Genomic DNA, 23,652 nt, shown 5'->3' on the forward strand with positions numbered 1-23,652 from the left:
ATGCTCAAAATGGACCCAAGAGTCCATAGCTGCCACTGAGGCAACACACCCAGTAAGACAGAATTTGAAGATAGACATGGAGCTACTATAAGAGCTATTATAAGAGCTACTATAGGAACTATTGTAAGACAGACATAAAGCTACTAGAGAGAGTCTAGCGTAGGTCTCTGAAGATGGTCAGAGGGCTGGAGCATCTGCCTATGAGGAACAGCTGCGAGAGCTGGGCCTCTTCAGCCTGGGGAAGAGAAGACTGAGGGGGGATCTTATCAATGTGTACAAGTACCTGAAGGGAGGGTGTCAAGGGGACGGGGACAAACTCTTTTCAGTTGTCCCATGTGACAGGACAAGAGGCAATGGGCAGAAATTGAAGCACAGGAAGTTCCACCTGACCGTGAGGGGGAATTTCTTCCCTGTGAGAGTGACGGAGCCCTGGACCAGGTTGCCCAGAGAGGTTGTGGAGTCTCCTTCTCTGGAGATCTTCAAGGCCCACCTGGACGCAACCCTGTCTACTATGCTCTAGGTGACCCTGCTGAGCAGGGAGGTTGGACTAGATGATCTCCAGAGGTCCCTTCCAACCTTACTGATTCTATGAAGGGGCAGTTGACACCTAGCAGCACAGAGAGCCCTGTGAGTGCACTAACTGACCCTTTAATGTTGATCAGAAATAAAACCAACAAAATTAACAAAATGTGAGTACCCCTAGATGGGCTCACTGACTGTCATGACTATAGAAATATTAATAGGAACACTGATCATAAGACTGCAGTCTCAACCAGCTTTGTTCTTATTACTGTGAATTTGGGGAAAAAGCATGTACAGTGGAAAACATTTACATACATTAAGCTAGTCTACTAAGACAATCATGAAATAAAAAAATACCATCTCATTTACAAGAGCTTCTCCCCTCTCTCCTCCTAATACTGAGCTTCAATTTTCATCATGAAAATATAAAAACACTTTGTCATACAAAAATAGCATATTTGATTGTGTTGGTAATTACATCTGGAATATTTTAATGCAATTTGAAAACCATAATATGCATTAAAAATAATCTATGCATTCTCCATGACAGTTATATGTGCTAGCTTTTTCTTTTCACTATATTTTAATTGCAAAAACCTGTGAAAGTTGTCTTATGTGGTATGAACAAAAGGTACAATCTTTCTTGGTTTTGAAATTCTTAATTCTATTCTGGAGAAGTTTTTTTTGAGATTTTAACTATTTGATTCTTTGCTTATCGTAGAACTATACTTGGCAATTAAAGCCAAAAAGAAGATTTAAGAGGTGTTTAATATCTTTACACATAAGCCTACCTACATGAAAATGAAACAATAAAATAGAATGAATGTAAAATAAATACATAAGACCATATAAAGCATAAGTGGTAAATTTGAATCATTTTATAGAGGCCACTGAAATAAATACAATTAATACTGACTGATTTAAAATACATCATAACATGATAACTAACTGGTAAGTCTCAATCACATCGCTCCCTCGGATGATAAAAACACTCTACAGATTTCACTGCAGAATTACTTTAATTCCATTCTTTTAAAAGTTGGCATGCAGTCAAATTTATGTCATATCTGAAATAAAACAAGACTAAGAGGAGGAGAGGAAATAACAGCCTATGCCAGTTAAGCAAACAGCTGAACTGCTGGGAAGGAAATTTCACAATTACCACTTTACACCTAATAAACCTCAGAATGACAACTAAAACTTGAGAAGCCATTGGTGAGGAAGAAGGATCTACTCCCATACTCTGCCTCATCTTCCTCAGTCACCACTTCACACAATATGTATAGCAAATGGCTATACATAAACAACTTTATCATAAAAAAATCAAATAAAATATGATGGCAGTGATGGAAAAAAAAAGAAATGGGAATGGGCAGCACAGTTCCTGCTCATGAAGCAGTACCACCCAAAGCACATCTCCTGAAAAAGTGCAAGAAGTGTTCAAATAGAGTTCCTATATGTCCCCAGGTTACTTACTTAGATATATTCTCCAGAGAAAGGACACATGAAGTCTCTAACGCTGGTGTACCTGGTCTGTACCCAGCTGTGACATATTCCACTCATCTTCCTACAGTCAGACGTCACAGAAATTCATTTATCGGCTTTTATTTGAAAATATTATTTCAAGAACATCTTCTCATTTAAACAAGTGCTGCCCTAGTTTGATAAATCAAAAAGGCTTAGAAATCACAGCAAACCGACACAGTGTTCCTATTTATAGAGAAAGGAAACTGCAGAAACTGGGCTGTAGAGCTGTTAGTCTATAGGCAACTATTCCCACCAGTCCACTGCAGCATGCTGCACTCAATCCACAGCCTACTAGAAGGCTTTTAACAGTACGGTAAGAACCTTAAAACAAGTGGAAAAAGGAGCAAAGAGCCATAAGAGGTTTTCCTAGCTGCCAGAGAGCCATTATGAGAATCACCGTTTAATGAAAAAAAAAGTCATTTTTCCAGGTAATCCTACATGAGTCAATAAATACAAAAGGCTATTTATGCAGAGTCAGTATAAAGAACTCTTAAAAACTGATTAAGCATACAAATACTCACAGACCACAGACTTTAACGGCAGAATTTAGTATTTACACTGCCAGGTCTAACAATACAAGGTTCACCAACTGTGTGTTTACTAAGTAAACAAAGTCATGAACAAGCCTTCAGGAAAAGTGACTACATGTCAAATTGAAACTTTAAAAACTAGTATTTTTAAACAGCATTGCTAAATGAAGTAAGAAAACCATTTTTAAAAATTTTACAGGAAAAGGGCGTTCGCTTTATCTTCTTCCCTTGTATGTTTCGACCGAAGCACATAAACAAAACTTTCATGTGGACCAGAATCAAAGATGAAAAATTTGAAGCCAAACACAGTTTCTCAGAATCAGGAATGACTGAAAATTTGTGCTATAGAAGTATTTTTTCATGAACTCCTATTAGTCACTGCAATCTCTACAAAAAACAAAAAGGAAAAATTAGGGTCAGTTAACACTCACCTATCCATATTTAACCTAAGATTCAGATCGTGGAAGTGAAGATTCAGGTTTAACACTTCAGCTCCATACTGCCTTGCCAAATCATATCAAATATTCCTCAAAACTTCCACATCCAGTGGAGCTTTTAGGGACTGAGGATGGAAGGCAGAGTAGAGCAGGCAGAGGAACGAAGCAATAGGGATCAAAACATACCTTTCTTCCAGGTCCTGTAATGTTTGAAATAGAGATACTTTTCCAAAGTACCTTCTGGGTCTGCCTGGTAGGTCCAAGGTACAGCAAACAGCATGCTGAGAACACACATGAAAACACTAACTACAGAATACCTACATCTAAGGAAGAGTACAAGTAGGATCCATGAAGGATCTCAATGAGACAAATCCACATTTTAGTACTCACTTTTAACACTCACTGCACAGCAGATTTTCTTCCTTTTGATCTTACCAAATTCTAATTTCTGTAGATCTATTCTCAACAAGGATTAAAGAAAAGAACGAAAATGAACATCTTCTCCGTAACATTAAAAAAGGATTTCACTCAGTGCTGGAACACAGTGTTATATAGTCTTTCAGAAACTGGACAGATAAGCCCCACAGAGTACTGAACATACTAGAAGTATTGCACTGATAACATGTATATGATATCAAAATATTCTTCACCTTTTAACACTGCACAACATCACTATTTGCTATACAGAGTTGAGTGCATACCAGTGAAAATTTACACTATAAAAAACATCTGACTGTGAGACTGTATATATCTCAGTATATGGCTTTTCTTTCACTACATGAAGCACAAAGCACATTAAACTTTTCCAAAGGGTAAAAATCTTGACTCCACTGAAACATAAAATTTTTTCTAGAGGTATCACAGGCTTTCTGGGACAAATTCCTAGAACAAGTTCTTAAATGCTACAGGACAGGATGGTTCAGAGTACTTCTCAGCCCTGTTTTTAGCTGACATATAAGCAATAATCAGCTCATTAGCAAGAACATTCTGGTCTGGTTTTTCTTTACATATCCTGAAACCAGTACTAGGATGCAGTTAACATATGCATGTGTGTATACAAAATAGGACTGCTGCCACATATAAGCAAGCCTTGTTCAGCCAGCTCTGGTCTCAGCTGAAATAAACTATCTTTCTCGTCCAGGAATTGCCTTCCTAAGAGTTACATCCCAACACAAAATTCTGGCTCTCAACTGCAATGATGCTTTACATATGAGCAGGTGAGCTTCTCGGACTAAAGCATGACCATTGCTAAACCCACTTTTGCAATGCATGCTGTGGCTGTAGTATCCTGATCTGGCATTGCGTGCTGCTTGTAGGAGGGTAGAATATGGACCACAAATAAATATAACTGATCTTAATACAAATAATTTTACAAATAAATAAATAATAAAATAAGTAATACACAAGTTCTCTATTGCTTCTTCAATGGGATCCTCTGGGACAAATTCTGCCTTAAGTTATACTAAGGCAAAAATATTTTTACCCATTATAGCTGTAATGTTTCAATGCTTTTAAACTTTTTCATATTTAAGTTGCTAGAGATTTAACTTCATATAAAAGGGGACAAAGGTATGGCTGTGGTTTAACGGGCCTAGATATGCACAGTATGTTTAAGACATATTTTATAAAACATGTCTGTAAAGTTAGATTTTTCATCTAGTGCCATTTTATTATTTTAAAATGTTAACATTTCTCCCTATCATTCTTTTCTTTTTTAATAAAAGTTGACTTCCAAGTCAACCACTCAGATACTGAGGGTACAGCTCAGAAAAAAATTACTACAGAAGGAAGAAAGAAACCATGACTGCTATATAATGCTAAACAAATATTATTCATAGCCACAAATCATTCAAAAGTGTTTGCTAATAAAATATTTCTGAAATTATGGCTTTTATTTTATAATATATTTCCAAGTCTTTTCCAGAAAAGTACTTATGCACATGCCTAACTTAAAGCACATGAGAAATCCCATTTGATTTCAATAGGCTTAATCACATCCCATAAGTCCCACACATTCTTCACTGCACTGCTGTTTTAGGGCTTTTTACAATAATCAAATGAGAATAAACCAAGTATGTATTCATTGTAATCCACACTTTCACATGAAAATGTAGACATAGTTATTTAATAGACAAGAAAGCACTAGGTTTTTAGCCTTACAAAGTAACAAAATCACACAAAAATGAAAAGGCTATAGTAGATTGATTCACTGCCACATGGTCAAATGTTTTGTATGAGTCAGCAGAACTCAGAGCCATTTTTATTTAAGAAGACAGTATTTCTGGACATGACATCACTTGAACACAGTCAAAATCACAAGTCTAAGCTGATGCACAACCACTGTCCTAAGGAAATCATAATATTCATATTTTGCATTCTCATGCAGGACTGACATGAATATCCTTTGAAATTTCATGATGAATTATGAACTTAAAATATAATCTTAGTATCCATTTAAAATATTGCATTTTAAAAATTTGGCATTTTAAATGCCTTATCAAGTGTTATATCTAATATCCAGAATCCAGCTGCAAAGCTGGCAATGTGTCTGTCAGATATTGGTGATTTAATTCAGAGAAGCACTGTTCTCTGAAGAGAATGGGAGAAACAACACCTTTTATTACACTAGCTGATGTTTCAAAACATACATATAAACACATAGATACACATTTCTTTTTACATAAATAAGCCCTTGTTGATGTCACAAATAAGGTCTCATGCATCCAGAAGTCTGCCCAGTTTTCAGACTCTGAGAACGTATTTTTGTACCTGCAATTGTCTTCCATTTTTTCCAGTGGTATCACCTCTTAAAGATACTATCTCATCTATAAAAATTGCCTCTAATCTCTGTAGATCATCAGAGCTACAACATCATTGTTAATATAAAATTTAATGTATCTAGAAACTCTAGAGCCCCATGTGCAGAAGACAGTATCTATTTTGAGGGAAGCTCATGTAGCTGATGGAAGTAGAAATTTTCCCAAGTATCCCTAAAATTCCAGTCTAGGGCCTCTCTGGAGCCATGAATACTAGTCATAATAAACTATAGAGCAGCTATGTGTCAGCCAGTCTTTGTCAGCACTCCAAGGACAGTATGTGGCAACAGAACATATTTCTTCTACTGGTTTCCCTTGTTATTAAAAACAGCCCATACAATACCTTTCCACTGCCCTTCCACAACCTCTGATGCTGACTTAGTAACGTCTTCCAGAAAACAGGTGGAGAGCTGAACCAGAGGAAACATGACAGTACCAAAAGACACGAACATTTCTATCTGTTTGTCAGCCTCCTTTCCCACCCCATCTTGCAAAGCAAGATTATTCTTGCTTTATTCTATTACATTCTCTTGGATATTTTTGAAGACAGAAACTACTTAGCTTTTGAAGAAAACTGCTTTTAAATCATTTTATCTTTTACTTAACTCAGAAGATATGCACATTTCTATTACATGTGTATCAACAGTGAATGTTTGTATCTTTGCTCAACACTAAGCTGTATTTCTCCAATTATGAGATTATATAAAATGTGAATGATCCTACTTTGTTCAAAGTGTCAGAATGCATCATCTGCTTCTGAGCTTCGTCTGACATAGTCTGCGAACAGCAAATCAGAAAAAAAATACAATACATAAACAATCGCTAATGTGGTTTTTGAAATTTGTCCAAATTCGTCACTGGTGGATTATGGTATATAAATCACAGAATGCTGAAACAGAAGAGGGCAAAGTAAAACACACACTTACGTGTCACAGGGATTATTGTGCCATATGTAAAGGTATTACAGGGGGGGGAAAGAATAATACTGATGCTTTTCCCTCAACTTTGCGGTAGTGTGTAAGATTCAACACTTTCCTATTAGAATTGAGATCAGGAGTCTTGGTGGAGCATCTTTTTCTTCATGCACTGTAATTCAAAGTGGGTGGTAATCTGGGGTCTTCTATCACAAGCCATGTCACTGTGCCAATTTCTGTGTCTATAAAAGGTTTAAGAAAATATCTAAGAAACTCCCTAAAATGCTCCAGAACATACCTTCAAAAGACATATTGAGTTTTACTTTGACTTCAAATTATGCCATTTTTTTCAGTGATTGTTTTTAGTTAAAAGCAAATAATGATTCATTAAGGCAACCATTTTTGCTTGCTAAACTGTAATTCCTTCGGAAGGTACTCACTGATGTTTAATAAATCCCATGGCTTTCATAACAATGAAATATTTCAGCAAAATGCCAACAATTCATTACTGGAAGTTAGGCTAGATAACTTCCAGAGGTTCTTTTCAACTAACAATTCTATGATTCTGCAATTTGACTACAAGATGAATTGCCTGTAATATAGTAAGTCCTATAAATAATGGTATTATGGGGATACAAACCACAACATGCTATGAAGCAGTAAAGAAATAGAATGATAGACATTTAAACAAGATAAGAGCTTAGAATAACTTTAATTTCACTGAAATTAGCTCCTGCTGAAGCACAACACTAACTTCCACAGTGCGAGAAGACTGCCCATCTCAGAGGGCTGGAACACAGCACAGCCGTGATAAAAACAGCAGGTTTGGGGACTAAGCGACAATGAACTAACTAAAACTGAAAACTGATCTGCAAGAGGATCACATCTGACACCTTCATGTGTTAAAAATCATGGAAACGATACTGCCCAAAAATGTTACCAGGAATTGTCCAGCTACAAGTAGAGGCATAAATGCAAGAACAGATATGCTAGTCTATATAGTCTGGTGAAAAATGAGTAACTTACCTAGTGCACAATGTTAGTAAGTGTCCACACACCACAAAAATGAGAAATAGGTTCATTTGGTTTATGTCTCACACATCCGCTAGCGTTCTGCCCTACAGTACTGCAATCTATTGTTTAATTCTAGGTTAAAATGAAGTAATCTAAATATGCAGTCTGTTACATAAAAGGGCCAGAGGATGAAATTACATCAGTTTCTAATAAGGCCCTTCGAAACCCTAAACTAGCAAGTTAGCAGCCAAATTATTTTTCTTCTACTAATACAGATTGAACAGCAAATAAGAATGAGATGAAAATAAAATAAAAAGCTATGATTGTTTGCTACAGCAAGACACAACAGAATTGTTAACATTATTTTATCTATCTTTTATCATCTTATTAAAAATCTCCAAAAGCAATCTTACAAAAGTTTCTTAAATGCAAGGTTCTTCCTGAATGCAAAATCTGTAAAGTTTCCTTCTCTCACACTGCAAAACTGAACAGAAGAAATTTTAACATGCATCTTTTGGAGGAGTATTTTTAGTTAGCACGTAGCAAAAATCAGAGTATTTTGAAAAAAGGGCAATAGTAAGTAAAATTGATGTACTTCATTGTATCGCTTACATTTGTTTATATGTTGCATATAAAATCTACGGCAATTACTATTATTAACAATACATTTTTCTCTCTGTGTAAAATCAACTTATGTAGTTTTAATTTTTTTTTACTTTATAAGTAGCAGCCTGTACATGGTGACAGATGTCACACCAGAATATAAAGAAAGAACCATTCGTTTATTTCCCTCTGTGAAATACATGTCTTACTATTTTCTTTCTTTTCTTCCAGGATATTCTTAAATTGAACTTTATTATCAATGAACAGCTAATTTGCCTTCTGCACATGAATGTACAAGCATATTCTGCACCAGAACTGGGAAAGAAAATGGGAGTCCTGAACTCTCTAGGATTCAGCCCAGAGGTAAGGTGCCAGAGGTACGACACCACCTACAACCCCTGCCCAGCCCATTCCATGCTGCCTGCCAAACCCAGCTAGAACTGAAGTGCATCTGATGGGTCCCAGCTTTCCTCTGTGCCAGGTAGCAATGTCCGTCATCTACAGATAATTATTTACGAAGTTGTGTGTAAACATAGGAAACCTTAAGTATGGTAAGCCTTACTTCACTAATAAAGTGATTGTTTCAGACTCTATCTTGATCACTGCGCAAGTTTTAAGACTAGATTCCCTCATCTTTGCCACGTGGGACTAGGGGGGAGAGAAGGCAAAAGAAAGCAAGTAGGGTAGATTTTTCAGTACAGTGGCTTTACAGTATGAAGACAGGACTGCAAGTAAGGAGTTCATATAACCTTCTGGTCAGTCACTGCATAAGGATTTGAAATGTAGCAAGAGCAATGAATTTACTACAAATAAAAATAGGAAAAATAAATTAGTGACATAATACAATAAACGGTGTATGTATTACAGCTAATCAAACAGGCATCTCAGAAACACAGCAGCTGCTCATTTCAGTCAAATGCAATTGCTCCAGAGGCTCAGAGAACAGGGGTTCACTTAGATTTCTGAAGCGCCATGTGGCCATGCGGTCACTTCTCCAGGACTAAGATGGAAGAATTTTTTTATCAAACAATAGCTGGGATGCTATGAAATTGCTCATACTTCTGATCATATGAGTTTCAACTGACTGTGAAATAGTTTAAGGATGGGAATCATAGAACCAATCAATTATTAGCTTATTTTAAAAGAAGACAGAGTGAACAACAAAAACTTGAGTTAGAATAGTATTAGTGATCTCAAAATTATGGAAAAGGTTGTCAGAATATAAGCTACACTCTCCACTATACTTAAGGAGGACTACTTACTTGCAGAAATGAGCATTATTTATTTTCTTAAATATAAAACTCAAAAATTATCCTTGTTATTCAACTAATCCAAATAACTGTGCCTGGCCTCCCTTCCTGAAGATGAAAGGTTCTCACGAACAGCTCAGGAAAACGAATCCAAAAAAGGAATCTCTCTATTTGGAAAACCCAACTGTCCATCAAACATACTATCCAACAGCAAGTGCTCTCGGAACTATCTCAATTGCAGAAACAGCCAATCTTTCAAATAACCAAGGACTAGAATACTCAGGGCAAGAAGCCAGCACAAGTTTTAACATAGATCTTGCATTCAGGCTTGTTCACACAGTCTAATGTGTTCTCAGTACAGGCTAGATTATTAGGCTCCTAGAATTTCCAGTATGTAAATCCTATGCACCTAGCCATCAGAGTGAAATCTTGCAGCTGAACTTAAGTACCTACACTCCTTGAAACACGTGACGAACCAGAAATCCTGTGTGATAAGCAGGAACTCCCTAGAGCTAACTAGTACAAAACACCAGTACAGCACAAGCACAAGAGGTAGAGGATCTGATACTTCCCAGGAGCTTGAACCACCTAAGTCTGTGATCGAGAACACCTCTTTCCACCTGGGATCTCCAGCCCACAGTCCTGCCCTGTGGCTTCTAAGCTAGATCCACTATTTTATTTCTTAAAACTTGGCTGTGAGAAGAGTTTAATCATGACAAAACAATGAAGAGACTTACGAAGCAGGAAATTGAGGTTCAGTATCTGCTCTAGGCAGAGAGGGTTCAAATCACAAATCCATTTCCTAGGATAGTGCTTAATATTTCTGGATGCATACTTAGGATAGCAAGGGTAATGAAAGGGGACTCTTCTCGCCTATTCTGCTGAGGCTCTGTCACCGCTTACCAAAAAGACAGAAGAATAAACGCTTGCCTTGAATTAATGTCACCCTGTGACACTAACAGTAGTATAAGGACGGCAAATTCTTTCTCCATATACAAGTATCATAGTGCAACTTTCACCTCAATTTTTAATCTGCAAGACCATTTTCACATATTAGCATAAAGCCATGGAGTAACGATGAAAAATACTACAGAAATTAGACTGCCATAAAGTAATAAAATAGCTATTAAAGTGTGCATTTATCAGACCTCCAACACGCCAAAAACATCTTAACTACTAAGAAAAACATATTTTTGCACTAAGCTAAACTAGCTCATCTACTTCCTATTAATAACTGTACGATGCATATTACATAAAATAATTTTCACATGCTAAGAGACAAGAACTTCTGCTTAATCTTTTATGACCTTTATAAAACTTTATTAAATTATGAAGCCACATAGCTCTTACATGCTCTAAAGTTTTGGTTGGGAACAGTTTAAATGCATAAATAAATGCAGCTGTCCCAAGTAGTGCCACCATGATGACTTAAGATGCTGTTATGAGCTTCCAGTTCCATCTCATTATAAATCAGCAATAAAACTCTATTGCAAGATAAAGTCCCAGATATGAGCTATCCATTCAGGAGCAAAGTACTCCTTACTAAAAAAAAAAAAAAAAAAAAAAAAAAAAAAAAGACATTTTAAAATGTCTATTTTCAGACATTTCTCTCTCATTTTTTAAAATACTCAGTTCCTTGCACTTGTGTTACTCATAAAAGTCTCTGCTATAAAAATACATTACAACTAGTTTATTACATGGAAAACATCTTTCAATACGTCAGAAATTTAAATACAAAATCCTTTTACTGATCTTTAGTACACCAATCCCAAGCTGACACTTTTGGCAACATGCTGCTTACAAAACCCTCCAATACTGTGACCATAATAAATTAAAAATGTTAAAAATGAAGCCAATACTTCGGATGGCAAGCCCCAGCCAGTTTTAGATTTGACCAGAATATGCTACTTCCTCAGAACTGTATCCTGATTGCTAAAGAAGTAGTTCAGAGATTGTATCTTTAAAGGAACTTAAGAATTAGAAAAGGAGAAAAAAATGACTACCCTGTTTTTCCCAGCTACTTCACCAATGACAAGGGGAATCTGCATCTGATATAGGACAGGGAGATACACTGCCAATTCTCACAAATCTCTTGAAATCCAAGAGAATCCTAAAATAATTAATTAAAGTCATCTGCAACAATCTAATCATCTGAAAGTTCTTGTTCATGTTTTTAGTAACGTTTGCTTTGGCCAAACTGCCAGACCATGTACAGCTTGATAAAACAACCTGAGCAAGGCACACCACTGTGCTCTGTTTTAACATTTTATTCTTCCAGTATACCTAAATTATATCCATCAGCACTCCTACAATTTAAGTTCTGCAAAATCCTATGTAATTCTAATATTTAATAGGTAAAAGATTAAAAACCTTGTATGAACTACAAAAAGATCTGAATCTAGAAGAGCATAAGCTTTCCCAGTATCTCAGTAAAATCTTAGTAAAATTCTCAACTCTAAAGTAAAAGCTCTTCAACTACGATTTGAATGTAGTTCAATCTATTTCATAAAGTTTATCAACACTGTTACTTACAGACTGTTCACTGAGATCCTGAGAGTCTTCCATGGAGGTTACTCACTTTTCCCCCACAAGCACAAATTATCTTATCTTCAAAATTTATAGCTCAGTGGTCTAAATTAAAAAGGAGAGAAAAAATAAAATGTGTTAGTCTGTGGTCTTGACTTGTAAGGCAAATCTGCAATATACAAACACCTTAATTGAGGGTCTGGTTCCACTGAAATCGGCAGCGAAGTTCCCACTGAGTTCTGTGAAACCTAACACACAACATGTTTCAGCACAACCACTATTATTTTAGGAAGCTATCTAAAATACAGAAACACAAACACAAACACATCTCAGTAATAATTTTTCAACTCCTACAAGAAAAAAAAATAAGAATACAAAAAATATAAAAGCTACATTAACAGAGGCAGCTATTTAGGCAGACAAGAAAGGATAACCCTTGGGAGAACATACTAGAAAATTGACTATGGAATACAGAACAAAGATGCTTAATACGCATTTAATGATAACCTCTTAGTCATCAAGTGTCTGGCAGAAAAGGGCTATTATGCAATTATAAGCATGAAGTCCTCTCTCTAAGGTCCATTAAATTCCTTTAGGATTAAATAAAATACACAAGGTGGTTTAAAATAAGCAGCTCCCTACGATGTGCTAAATGATAGACATTATCCTAATTATCTACAATGCATATATGCCTCCTCCCATAGGGTTAAATCGCTCTCATCAAATAGTGAGATCTTAAATATGAAACTTTTGCATTCTAACAGATCTGCCTAGTACCAGTTACGGTAACCTTAGTTATAAAACCACAGTTACATCACAGTCTCCGTTCTCAGGAAAGATCCACTTGAGAGTTGTGAGCGGATTTGAATAATTTAGAATACAACATGTGCCAGGGATATTTCATATAGCAGTAATCATAACATTATGAAACAAAACTGAAACTGAAATGTATAACGGTATGCAAATGCACATGTTAAGGCATCCACATAAACTAAATTTATATGGATCTGTTTATCAACAAAGTACATGAAGAAAATACTACCTAGGAATATTCCCACTCACACGAATGTATTATGGGTCTATCTTTGTATTAACTTTTGTTTTAAATTTTAACTAGTAATCATATCACGAGAGGCCCATATTCATCTTTCTTTCCTTATTAATCGTGAACTTAACCAAAACTCACTGAAATCACTGGATGATTGTGACATTTTTTCCTTAAAAACTAAATTTTTCAATATTTTAAATAAACCTTCAGCATGTAAGTCCGACAGCAGTTTTATTATTAAGAACAAACTATGTTTCACCCACAGTTTGTGTGTGTTGTTCATCCCAAAATTCAGACGCAAATAGATTATTTTCACACTGTTAATATTGACAACCGAACAAATGCCAGGCAACTCCATGTAGCAAGAAAAGAACCTGCAGATGATACAAATAAAATAAACACACTGGAATGCATAATTACATATGGCACTCGTATTAGTTTTAAATTTGACTCTCAGTAATTTTTATATTTACTGAATTGCAAGACAAGCCTGTTTTAATCCTTGCACATATAATCTGTTAAATGCATCTTTTGCACAAACATGCTCTATTATAATAGTTTCACTGGGGCTCTCTCTTTCATCTTTATGTTATCTCAAAATTCAAATATTCTATTACTGAAGTTTTCTAAAAATAAAATTCTGAATTATGTTTTATCAATATTTTTTCTAATGCTTTAAGATATCATCAGCTAAATCCTGCTAAATTTTGAGCCTAGATAAAGCTGCTGATTATAACCAACTGCTAACACAATGATTTTTATAATAGTAGTTATGCCAACTGCATTTAGACCAAATCCTTTAGGGTTTAGTTTCATAAATTTGTAAAAGAGGAGAAAAACCATTAGAGAAGTCAGTGATTTAAATAAGACCAACATTACTCCCTAATAAAGATATAAAATTAAAGGATAATAGTAACCTCGTGCTGTTTTATGAGGCAATAATCCAGTTACCGATTCAACCTTGTAGTTTATCCCATCTAGAGAACCAGATTAAAAACAGAGGGATGGAGCGCACTTTTATCCCTCTTATATTGCAAGTGTTTCTAACTGCTTCTAACTATTTTTAAAACTGTTGTTAGAAGTCTTAAACTCACAGACAAGCCAGAATGAAGAAAAATATGTTTCTGCTCTTGCTCCAGTCCTTGCAGATGTGGCTTTAAAACTGATGAAGTGTTTTATGCTCTAAGATAAAAATTTTACCTTTCTAAGAAATGTCTTAATTAGGAGGATTCCTGATTTTCCTCATCAGCAAATGCATTTAAATATAATTTTTTATTTATTTATTTTTATCTAGGGGAATAAAACACTTCATCAAGTTTAAACTGCAACTTCCAGGACTCGACCATGAGGAGAAACATGTGTTTCTTCCTAGAGATACACCCCTAAGTTAAAAAAATAAACGACCTTAGCTTCTCCTGCTCACTGATTTGTAAGTACACATTTGAATGAAAATGTAAGACAGCAAGGACATGATGTCTCCCATAACAGTGATTCCTCTAGTATTTTATTCAGTGGAAAGTTAGGATTGCAGCTAATGAAAAACCAACTGAAGCATTTTCATTTCATATGAAATGCCTAGAAAGAACTTCTGTTGCACCTCTCACAAGCTCAAAAAAGAATGTGAAGTTTTAGAATTCCAAGCGTTAAAAAAAAAGAAAAAAAAAAAGGAAAAGGAAAGAAAGAAAGAAAAAGAAAAAGAAAAAGAAAAAGAAAAAGAAAAAGAAAAAGAAAAAGAAAAAGAAAAAGAAAAAGAAAAAGAAAAAGAAAAAGAAAAAGAAAAAGAAAAAGAAAAAAAAAAGGAAAAGGAAAAGAAAAAGAAAAAAGAAAAAGAAAAAAGGGAAAAAAAAGAAACCTTAAAGCACTTCAAGTTTCCCAAGAGCATTTCGGAGCCTGCTTCAGGCCCTGAAGTCAGCCAGGTGGAATTCCAAAAAGAATCTGTCATCCAGAAGAGGAGTCTGGCCATCAAACGGAAGTTTTCCTCCTTTTCAATTCAATTCAAAAATTTAGGAAGAGAGTTTTCTCTTGTTAAATTTTTGGGGGTGGGGGGGTTATCCTCACTTTCTACCATAGCAATTTTTTTCAGTGCTGATCTTCTTAGGGACATAGTCAGATTCTCTTTATTCTTTTTAAACTGCAGAACACCTACTGATGATGCTCTAGTAATAAGTCATAGTTGTATACTAAAGGAGCTGCAAAATCCCAGTCAAGTTTACTATAATGTTGTTACATTGTAATATGTGTCTATAGTAAGTCTAGAGAATAGAGAGAATGGTGCTGTGTTTAACACAATTATTCAAGGCCACAAAGAAGAACTCATTTCTACTCACAGACTGGTGGCAAGTCAAAATTTTGATTTAAGTGACAAGTGGTCTCAAATACAGCAATATCTCATTTTTTAGTGCTGTACTTCAAAAATTTGTTATAGTATTTAGTGCTTAGAACTGCAACTGAAGACTTGCAGTATTTTCCACAGCAAGGTGCCATTATCAGAACAAATAAGCACAGCCTCAAGGGTCTGAATTCTCAGCCTTAGGCAAGCCCCACCCGGCTTTTAAACCCTTCCTATTGAACATATGCATTAAATACATGGCACGTGATACTACATCTAAGGAAAGTAATGAGAAAATGAACTGTTCTACAGTCAGTGCAAGAAACCATGGTGTAGACACACAGCAATCTTATTAAATTAGATGATTTCATGCTAGCTTTTTCCCCATGAAAGTCATTTCTTTGAAGGAACAGGAGCGAAGGTACACGCAATAACAAGCATTGCCTGACTTCCAAGCATTTGCATTGCTACTTATGAAAACGTTCTTTCATGCAGTTCTCTAAATCACCTGTAGTCTAATATGAAAAAAATGCTAAAAGGAGACCAAATCTCAATTTATTAGAATTTTTATTTACTTTATAGATAAAGCTAAAACACATATTTGCGACAGTGAATATGTTCTTTTTCAGTCTCCACTAGTATCACATTTGGAAAAGAAGTAGGATCCATACCCCTATATGAAGAATAAAGGTGATGTGTTTTACAATAACCTACCTTTCTTCAAAACTCAAGTAGACAAGCTAATAAGGGAAAACATACTATTTTAACACATTTAGAATAAACAAAATACCTTCTAGAAACTGAAGATCATTCTCTGTCATTATTTTGGCAGAAAATAAAGAAAATATGTCAGCTTTTCTATTTATGTTGTAAGGCAAAATGAAAACTAAGTTCTTAATACGATCTCAGAAAGGCTATGGCTTGATGTATTTTCTACGATTAAGTAATTTTTACTTTTGTAGGTTTTTGTATTTTCCTTTATACAAATGCTGTATTTTCTTGAAAGAAGAGACAACTTTAATAGAAACATTTCTCATTTAATGGAAAGAATAGTAAGGAGAAATATCATCTATACCTAACTGCAAGGGAAACTAAATCACTAACATTCTTTAAATCTCATAAATATAATAAATGGTTAACAAGGCACACAAAGCCATCTTGACAGTATGATCTAGTCAGAGGCATATATTGATTTCCTGAGGAAAACTGGCAGACAGACAGAAAGTACACAAAACACTAAGAATTTTAATTCTCACATTTTTCCTTCTATGTTCCTTTCAATCAGAAGGATTCTTGCAGGAAGCAGAAGTGGCTTGGAAATCTTGCAAGCATATTTAGGCTTAGCTGAAATAACTAGTCTCCACCTCCTGAAATCGAGTCGAGTGAAATGAACCTCCTGAAGAGCTCATATTGCATTATAGAAACAAATCTTTCTCTACAATCTAGGGAATTAATAGAAATATGGAACACCCTTCTTTCCTTTCCTCCTCTTCTAATATTTTTTCTAAAACCCTCATCTCTAGCACATGAAATATAGCTCTCTTCAGATCAGTCCAGTTTGAGATATTTTTAATTTTGTTGAGGATGAGAACTTATCCTTGAAGGAATTTTACAGCTTTGTGGAGCTCTCTGCAGTACACCCAGGACCCACTTCTCTGTCTATTAATGACTTCCAAGATGCGAAGATCCTTCTTCATACACAAACCTTGTTCTGCAACTGAGAGGACAGCATGCCATGTCATGTTGAGAGCACAGCTTATTTCAGCTCTGAATCTGTCCAGCGGCCCCTGGTGGGGGGAAAAAAGGTATTTTCTGATTTTCATGTCTGCTGGGCATCTGCCTGCACCAATTTGAATTTGCAGATGGATAGCTTAAAGAAGATACATTATTCCTTATGTTATCAACTTACTCTAGGAATTCACATAAGAATTTATGCAATATCAGTATGCTTCTGAGAACAGATGAATTTCCTGCCTGCTACAACCACACACACTATGCTGTTACTCATTTACATGCAAGAACACGGGAGGAATTTATAGGCTCTGCTGAAAAGCAAAAGAACCATGCCACTTCCTCTATAAACAACCACTCTCGTTCTCAGTACAAAATTCGTGGGCAGCAGCTTGTCAAGTAAATGGAGGTAGTAGTGCAGGAACAACCCTTCAGGACCTGCTTAGCATTCTCATTCTTCCACGTATCTGTCATATATGTAAGAACATGCATAAACCTACTGTAGGAAGACAGTATATATTCTAGTGTACACAGAAACCATACTTCTGAAGGATTCAGAGTGTCAAGATGTGATGTCAAAATTATTAGCCCAAAAAATAAAATAAGAATTAAAAACAAAATCCTGGTGTGCTGCATCATCGGGGCACTGATAATCCTGAGGCTTAGATTAACTGAAAATCTGGGATCTACCTATTATTGCTGCAGAAGATGGAAGAGAGTGTTTGTTCCTTGAGAGATACAGATAACATCCACTTCCATATCTTTAGATAACAGAATTATCCATACTCACGATAATCGTGAATGTTAAAAACAGGCAAAGAATGCCAGTAAGGCACTTAAAGAGTTCCATGCTCATCTAGTTTCCTTTTGCCTTCTCCCTCCCTTTAAAAATTACATATCCATAACAGAAATATAATTTTTGCTATTTCCATCTTCCTTTCTAAACTTGTGAGTTCGTGACAGATATTAAATACAGTAATCAAAATAGACCTGTTTCATGCCACCAAACCCTCAAAATTCAAGTCAAATAATTATTTGGTCACTATACAATTGTTACACATAGCCTCATAAATTCTGCATGGTCTTTGTTGAATGCTTGTATTATTGTTATTTTAACACAGTTTTTGCCTGGGAACACTGAAAATTACAAGTGTTTCCTCGCGTCACCTCTCCAAGAGTCAATTTTCAATGCAGACTTGCTTCCTTGAACTGAGTTTCCTGAAGGATAGCATTGCTCGTGTGGTATGTGCAGACATTTCATTCAAGAAAAATTAAGAAAATATTCCCATTCTGCAGCAGATTTTTCTCTTAAACAAAGAAGCAAGTCACACCATCACAGTACCATTTGGTATCAGTCAAAAACAGGCACTCATGACAAATAAGCAGAGCAATACAAACCATGACCTTCAACAAATGAGACTTCTGCATCGGTTCTGTAAATACTAAAGGTAAGAAACTGAAAGGATCTATGGCAATAGCTTTGCCTGCTGTCCTTTTAGTATCACAGAACACAACAAGTGGAAAAACAGGAATATAGCAAGATGTTTTGGCAAATGGTAACGAACTGGAAGCATTATGTCTCATTTACTGTTGGTAAAGTAATACTTCAGTGGAGCTTTTATTCCCCTTGCAAAACTGGTTACCAATTTTGCTGGTATACAGATATGTCTCAAAATGACTTCCCCTACTCTTCCTACCGCTCCCATCTCATACCTGTGTAATAAATACCACACATTAGCTTTAAGAATTTGTGAGTACAAAATTATAAACCCAGCAACTCCTCTCTCACCTTCTCTAATGTTTTGCAATACACCAAGACTGAAAACAGAACTGCAAATCCACTGATTCTGAGGGCTTCCTAAGTGATAGAAAAAGCTCTTCATCCACCTTTAGACAAAGTTTGCAGTTATACAGACCTTCTTCGGACTCATTCCAGACATTTCAGTCTATTCTGGCTAAAAATAAATAAAATAAATGCTAAGTCTTTTTCTGGACTCTTTGTAAACAAATTTAATCTAGAATCTGACTCTCTTTCTCTGAAAATAAAGCAAAATTTATCTGCAAAAAACTAAATGTAGTGTTTTCAAACTTATGATCAATCAAAACCACAAAATCCTTACCTAAAAAAATATAATTCCCAGAAAAAAAGAAAGGAATGAAGAGATGCCAAAGGTACAAGGATACTCTTTTTAAAATGTAGTAAAAATTCCAATTTTATTTTCCAACTTAGAGAACATTGCAACATTTTGAAGGGCTAATTTCTTTTGGGGGGGGAAAGGTTTTTTATTATTATAATGCATATTTTGGTTAATTTCTGAGACATTCTGCCTCTGTTTTTGTAGAAAGTAGTTGAGAACAAACCAAATTAAACATTTCAATTCTTTATGAACAAGCCACAGAAAACAGAAGGAAAAAGACCATGGTTGGTCAGCCAGGATATTTAAAGAGACACTGTCAACCTGAACATATTAATTATTTATGATTTTATCTCCCCAAAAGACAGTTCAAAATTACCTTTTGCAGATAGATTTTTTTTTTTTTTTAACCTTTTGGGTAAAAAAATAGCGTAATATAACAATAAAAATTATTTCTAAAATAGAAATACTATTTATCATTTTAGAATTTGGGTGAGCCTAGAAATAAACACATCTTCCAGTAAACCAAACAGTAGTTTTATATGCCTGGATAAATTAACAAATAAAAAAAAAATCTTACATTAAAATGAAAGCCTTTACAGCATACCATGTATACATTGGAATTTCTTTTTAAAAGGTATGCCACAATTACAATACTGTATTCACCAGTTACATGCTTTGATGAGTATGCAATGATAGTTATTAAAAGAAATTCAAATAATAGCTAAAATTCCTAGAAACATCTTGATACGGGGAAAAATGCAGCTTTCACTTCATTTACCATTGTCAGTTTCATTACTGGCCCTTTTAGGCAGCTTCCATTACTGTTACTACAAGTGTTTCACATAGAATTCTTGAATGGAACATTTTGAAATACTAGAAAGAATATGAAAGTAAAGCCACAGAAAATAAACATGAGTACTTTAGTTCCGGTTTGGCAGGACAAATGTAATCCTTTTCTTAATTAAAGCTGACAGTAACTCCTAAATATTTCTTTTACAGAAGTGTTCCATTCTCAATGAATTATTGAACAAAAGGGCACAAAAAACGTGAATACAAAACTGTCTCTTTAGAAGTAACTCTGTTGTTCCCAGCACAAAACTCAGACATTTCCTTCAAAAAATTAGGACAGTTACTACTCTTCAAATCTACTGAAACAGCACTAGTATTGTCAAATTAAACTAAAACAATCAGAACACAATGAATGAAAAGTAACAGAACTCATGTTCCAGGATATGCATCAGAAACAAAGCAAATACTGAAGGAAACATCAGAAGTGTTGAATAGTCTAGGTATTTATGTGCTGCAGATCCTCACAAAAGCCATCTGTAGTCATTTTGAGTCTAGGCCTACCAGCAATCCTCGTACAGAATTTAAATGCCATTAAGTACTTTGAACAGTTTGTCATCCCGCTGCTGAAATTCCTTTATTAAGAGACAGTAGTTAAGTATCTAACACAAAGTAATAATAAAAAGTGGCTATTTTGATATTTTAATTATAACTGGTTTGACAATAGATCTTTTACCAAATTCCTTTTTTCCCACTTAGGTATTTGTAAGTTGTGATCAAACTATGCTACATTCTCATTTGGTAAACTAAGTGGAATCAGCTCATTCCCTGGAAGGCACATTTTTCAATTGTTTAATTATTTCTATGGTCTTATCTGAAACCTGTCCACTTTTTCTAGCATCCTTTTCAAAGCTAAAAGATGGCAGCTTTCCAGTAGCAGATGCATCCATACTATCTAAACAAGTAACGTAACTTCTCCTATTCTGTGTGGCACTGCTTATTCCAGCAATTATTACTCCTTTCTGACTATAATACTATGTTCATCATTTGCCATAGTTTCTAGGGGTTTTTTTAGAATAAATCACTGGCTTGTATTGAAGCTGTATGCTGGTGCTCAGGCTTACTGAAAGAGCTAGACCACTCTGTATTAGCAATTTGCTCTCTGTATTATTTACTTAATCATTAATCTTCGTAGTATCAGTACTGTGGCCATTGTAGTCTACCAACAGAAGTACAACAAAGTTTGTAAGAAGTAAGTATCTCTTTTATTAAGTCAATAATTGATCTAATAAAAGATATTACTTCTTCTAGATATATCAATCATAGAATCATAGAATCAGTTAAGGTTGGAAGGGACCTCTGGAGATCGTCTAGTCCAACCTCCCTGCTCAGCAGGGTCACCTAGAGCATGTTAGACAGGGCTGCATCCAGGCAGGCCTTGAAGATCTCCAGAGAAGGAAATCTCTATATCACTGGTAAAATAATAAATAGTTTTGACATAATGATCAACTCTCAGAAGACTGTGTAGTAGTGTCTCTTTAAAGGTTCATGAGTATTTTTTTCAAATCTATAGTCTGCTTCTTAACTCATTTCATTAGTGCCAAATAGATTTTGTACTTTTAAACAAAAAATCCTGTCAAGTCAAAAACCTCACAGAACTTTATTACATCACTACTCTTACCTTTAACAATCAAACTTGTACTCACTCAAAAATAATATTGCTAGTTTGGCACAACCAACTTTTCATAAACCCGTAATGTGGTATACCATGCATATTTCAGTGTTATATGTGAACAACGTAAAAAAGGCATTTGGAATGTGATGGCATGTAAATTAATACTTTGTGACAGTGGAAACTCATAAAAAATAGTTCCTATAAATTAAGCACTTGTCTATAGTGACAGATAAGTAGTGGCTAATTTTTAGAAATTATTCAACTTCTTTCTACAGGCATAATAGTAAAAGAATGCAACCAGTCATGGTTGCTATGAGCTTTGGTGATGACATTCTCTTTCTAGAGCAGTTATGCTTTGTCTTTCCCGCATAAGAATAGCTACGGGACAGCAGGGTACAGAATCAGAAAATGTATATGATCCGGGATCATACCTAAACTCCTGCATTATTTTGAAGACCTCACATCTGTCCACTCAAAAGGTATCATAACTTTTCATAGTTATAACTTGTATATATAAAAACATATATACAAATATATATAAATATATACACATAAATATATATTCTGCAAAAACTTTAGTTTTACATCTTAACACATCCTAACAAGAACTTCTGGTTAAATATCAAGGGATCATTTCTTCTAGACAATGTTTTCATTCTGAGAAATGCCATCTATTCCACAGACTTGTCCTTGCACTTCAGTTAATGGAGGTGGCAGATTAGGTAACTGAAACTGTGGTTCCACAAGTATTTCTGTAGCACCAGTGCCAGTTTAAGCAGCGCTGGTACTGCCACTCATTCCGACCTTTGCATCATGCCAGCACAGCTGTTTGTGAACCACATCAAGGAACAGCTCCAGTAGAAGAGGGGCAAGGGCTGCTTAAGAAGTGCTGCCACCAAATGCAAAACCATAGCTTCGTGCTCTTCCTTACTCTGCCACAGAAAACAGATGGACACAGAAACTTCAGAAGTTGTTGGTCACGTACATACACTACTCACATTCAGATTACTAGTATTATTGCTTGTATGAACCACGACCCCTGGCATCATGCAAAAAAAAAAAAAAAGAAAAAGAAAGAAAGAAAAGAAGAAAAGAAAGAGAGCAAAAAGATAGCCCTTTTCTCAGATACCTTATAGTCTAACTACTGCATGGTTAGTCATGATTTGAAAGCACCTCTTGAGCTACAGTTCTAACCATGGACTTCCTGAATGTAGATCTACCAAGACCCAAAAAAGCAGAGTAGTTTTGCAACAGCTATCAATGACTAAACTCCTTCAATTTCACTTGTGATTTAAACCAAAAATCTGACTACTCATCTAGCTCTTGGAGAAATTAAGACTATAATTTAATCACAAAATCAGAAAGCAAGCTAACTCACATCTAAATAGCTACCAGAAATGACTAGGAAAGATATCATTTTAGGCGATGGACACTACTCCTCTCATTCCAGTTAACTCCCAGCAATACTGCTGCACAGTGAGCTCAGGATTTGGTATGGTGCTGTGAACACAAAAGGACAATCAACTGAACCATATTAATACAAACATTACACTAGCTCCTTATAGCAACTAGATTAGAATAAATATATATATTAAAAAAAAAAAAAAAGAAATAGGTGGCTCAGTAGAAAAGCACTTCATTCTTTCCACTTTGGAAACCTACCACAGTTTCAAATCTTGTCTCAGGATAACCTGGAAATTTTATTTCGGAGACCTTTCCCAAAATGCAGTTATCCAGTTCACAAAACCTCTACACTGTTCAGCTCTACTAGTTCCCAGCTCCCTAGTTCTCTGCATTAAGAAGACT

At 35.3% G+C, this 23,652-nt stretch overlaps 1 protein-coding gene across 6 annotated transcripts in view; it reads right to left on the reverse strand.

Moving 5' to 3' along the window:
* The window catches only part of EYA4 (EYA transcriptional coactivator and phosphatase 4), a 157,318-nt gene that overhangs the window by 126,338 nt on the left and 7,328 nt on the right, over positions 1-23,652 (reverse strand). For all 6 annotated transcript variants that reach the window (XM_062570896.1, XM_062570893.1, XM_062570897.1 and 3 more), the window contains exon 2: positions 12,146-12,244. In XM_062570896.1, the coding sequence (XP_062426880.1) occupies positions 12,146-12,178 (33 nt within the window). In that variant the 5' untranslated portion in view covers positions 12,179-12,244. The remainder of the gene's footprint in view (positions 1-12,145; positions 12,245-23,652) is intronic.

Source organism: Rhea pennata, chromosome 3 (genome assembly GCF_028389875.1).
Source record: "Rhea pennata isolate bPtePen1 chromosome 3, bPtePen1.pri, whole genome shotgun sequence".
NCBI lineage: Eukaryota > Metazoa > Chordata > Aves > Rheiformes > Rheidae > Rhea > Rhea pennata.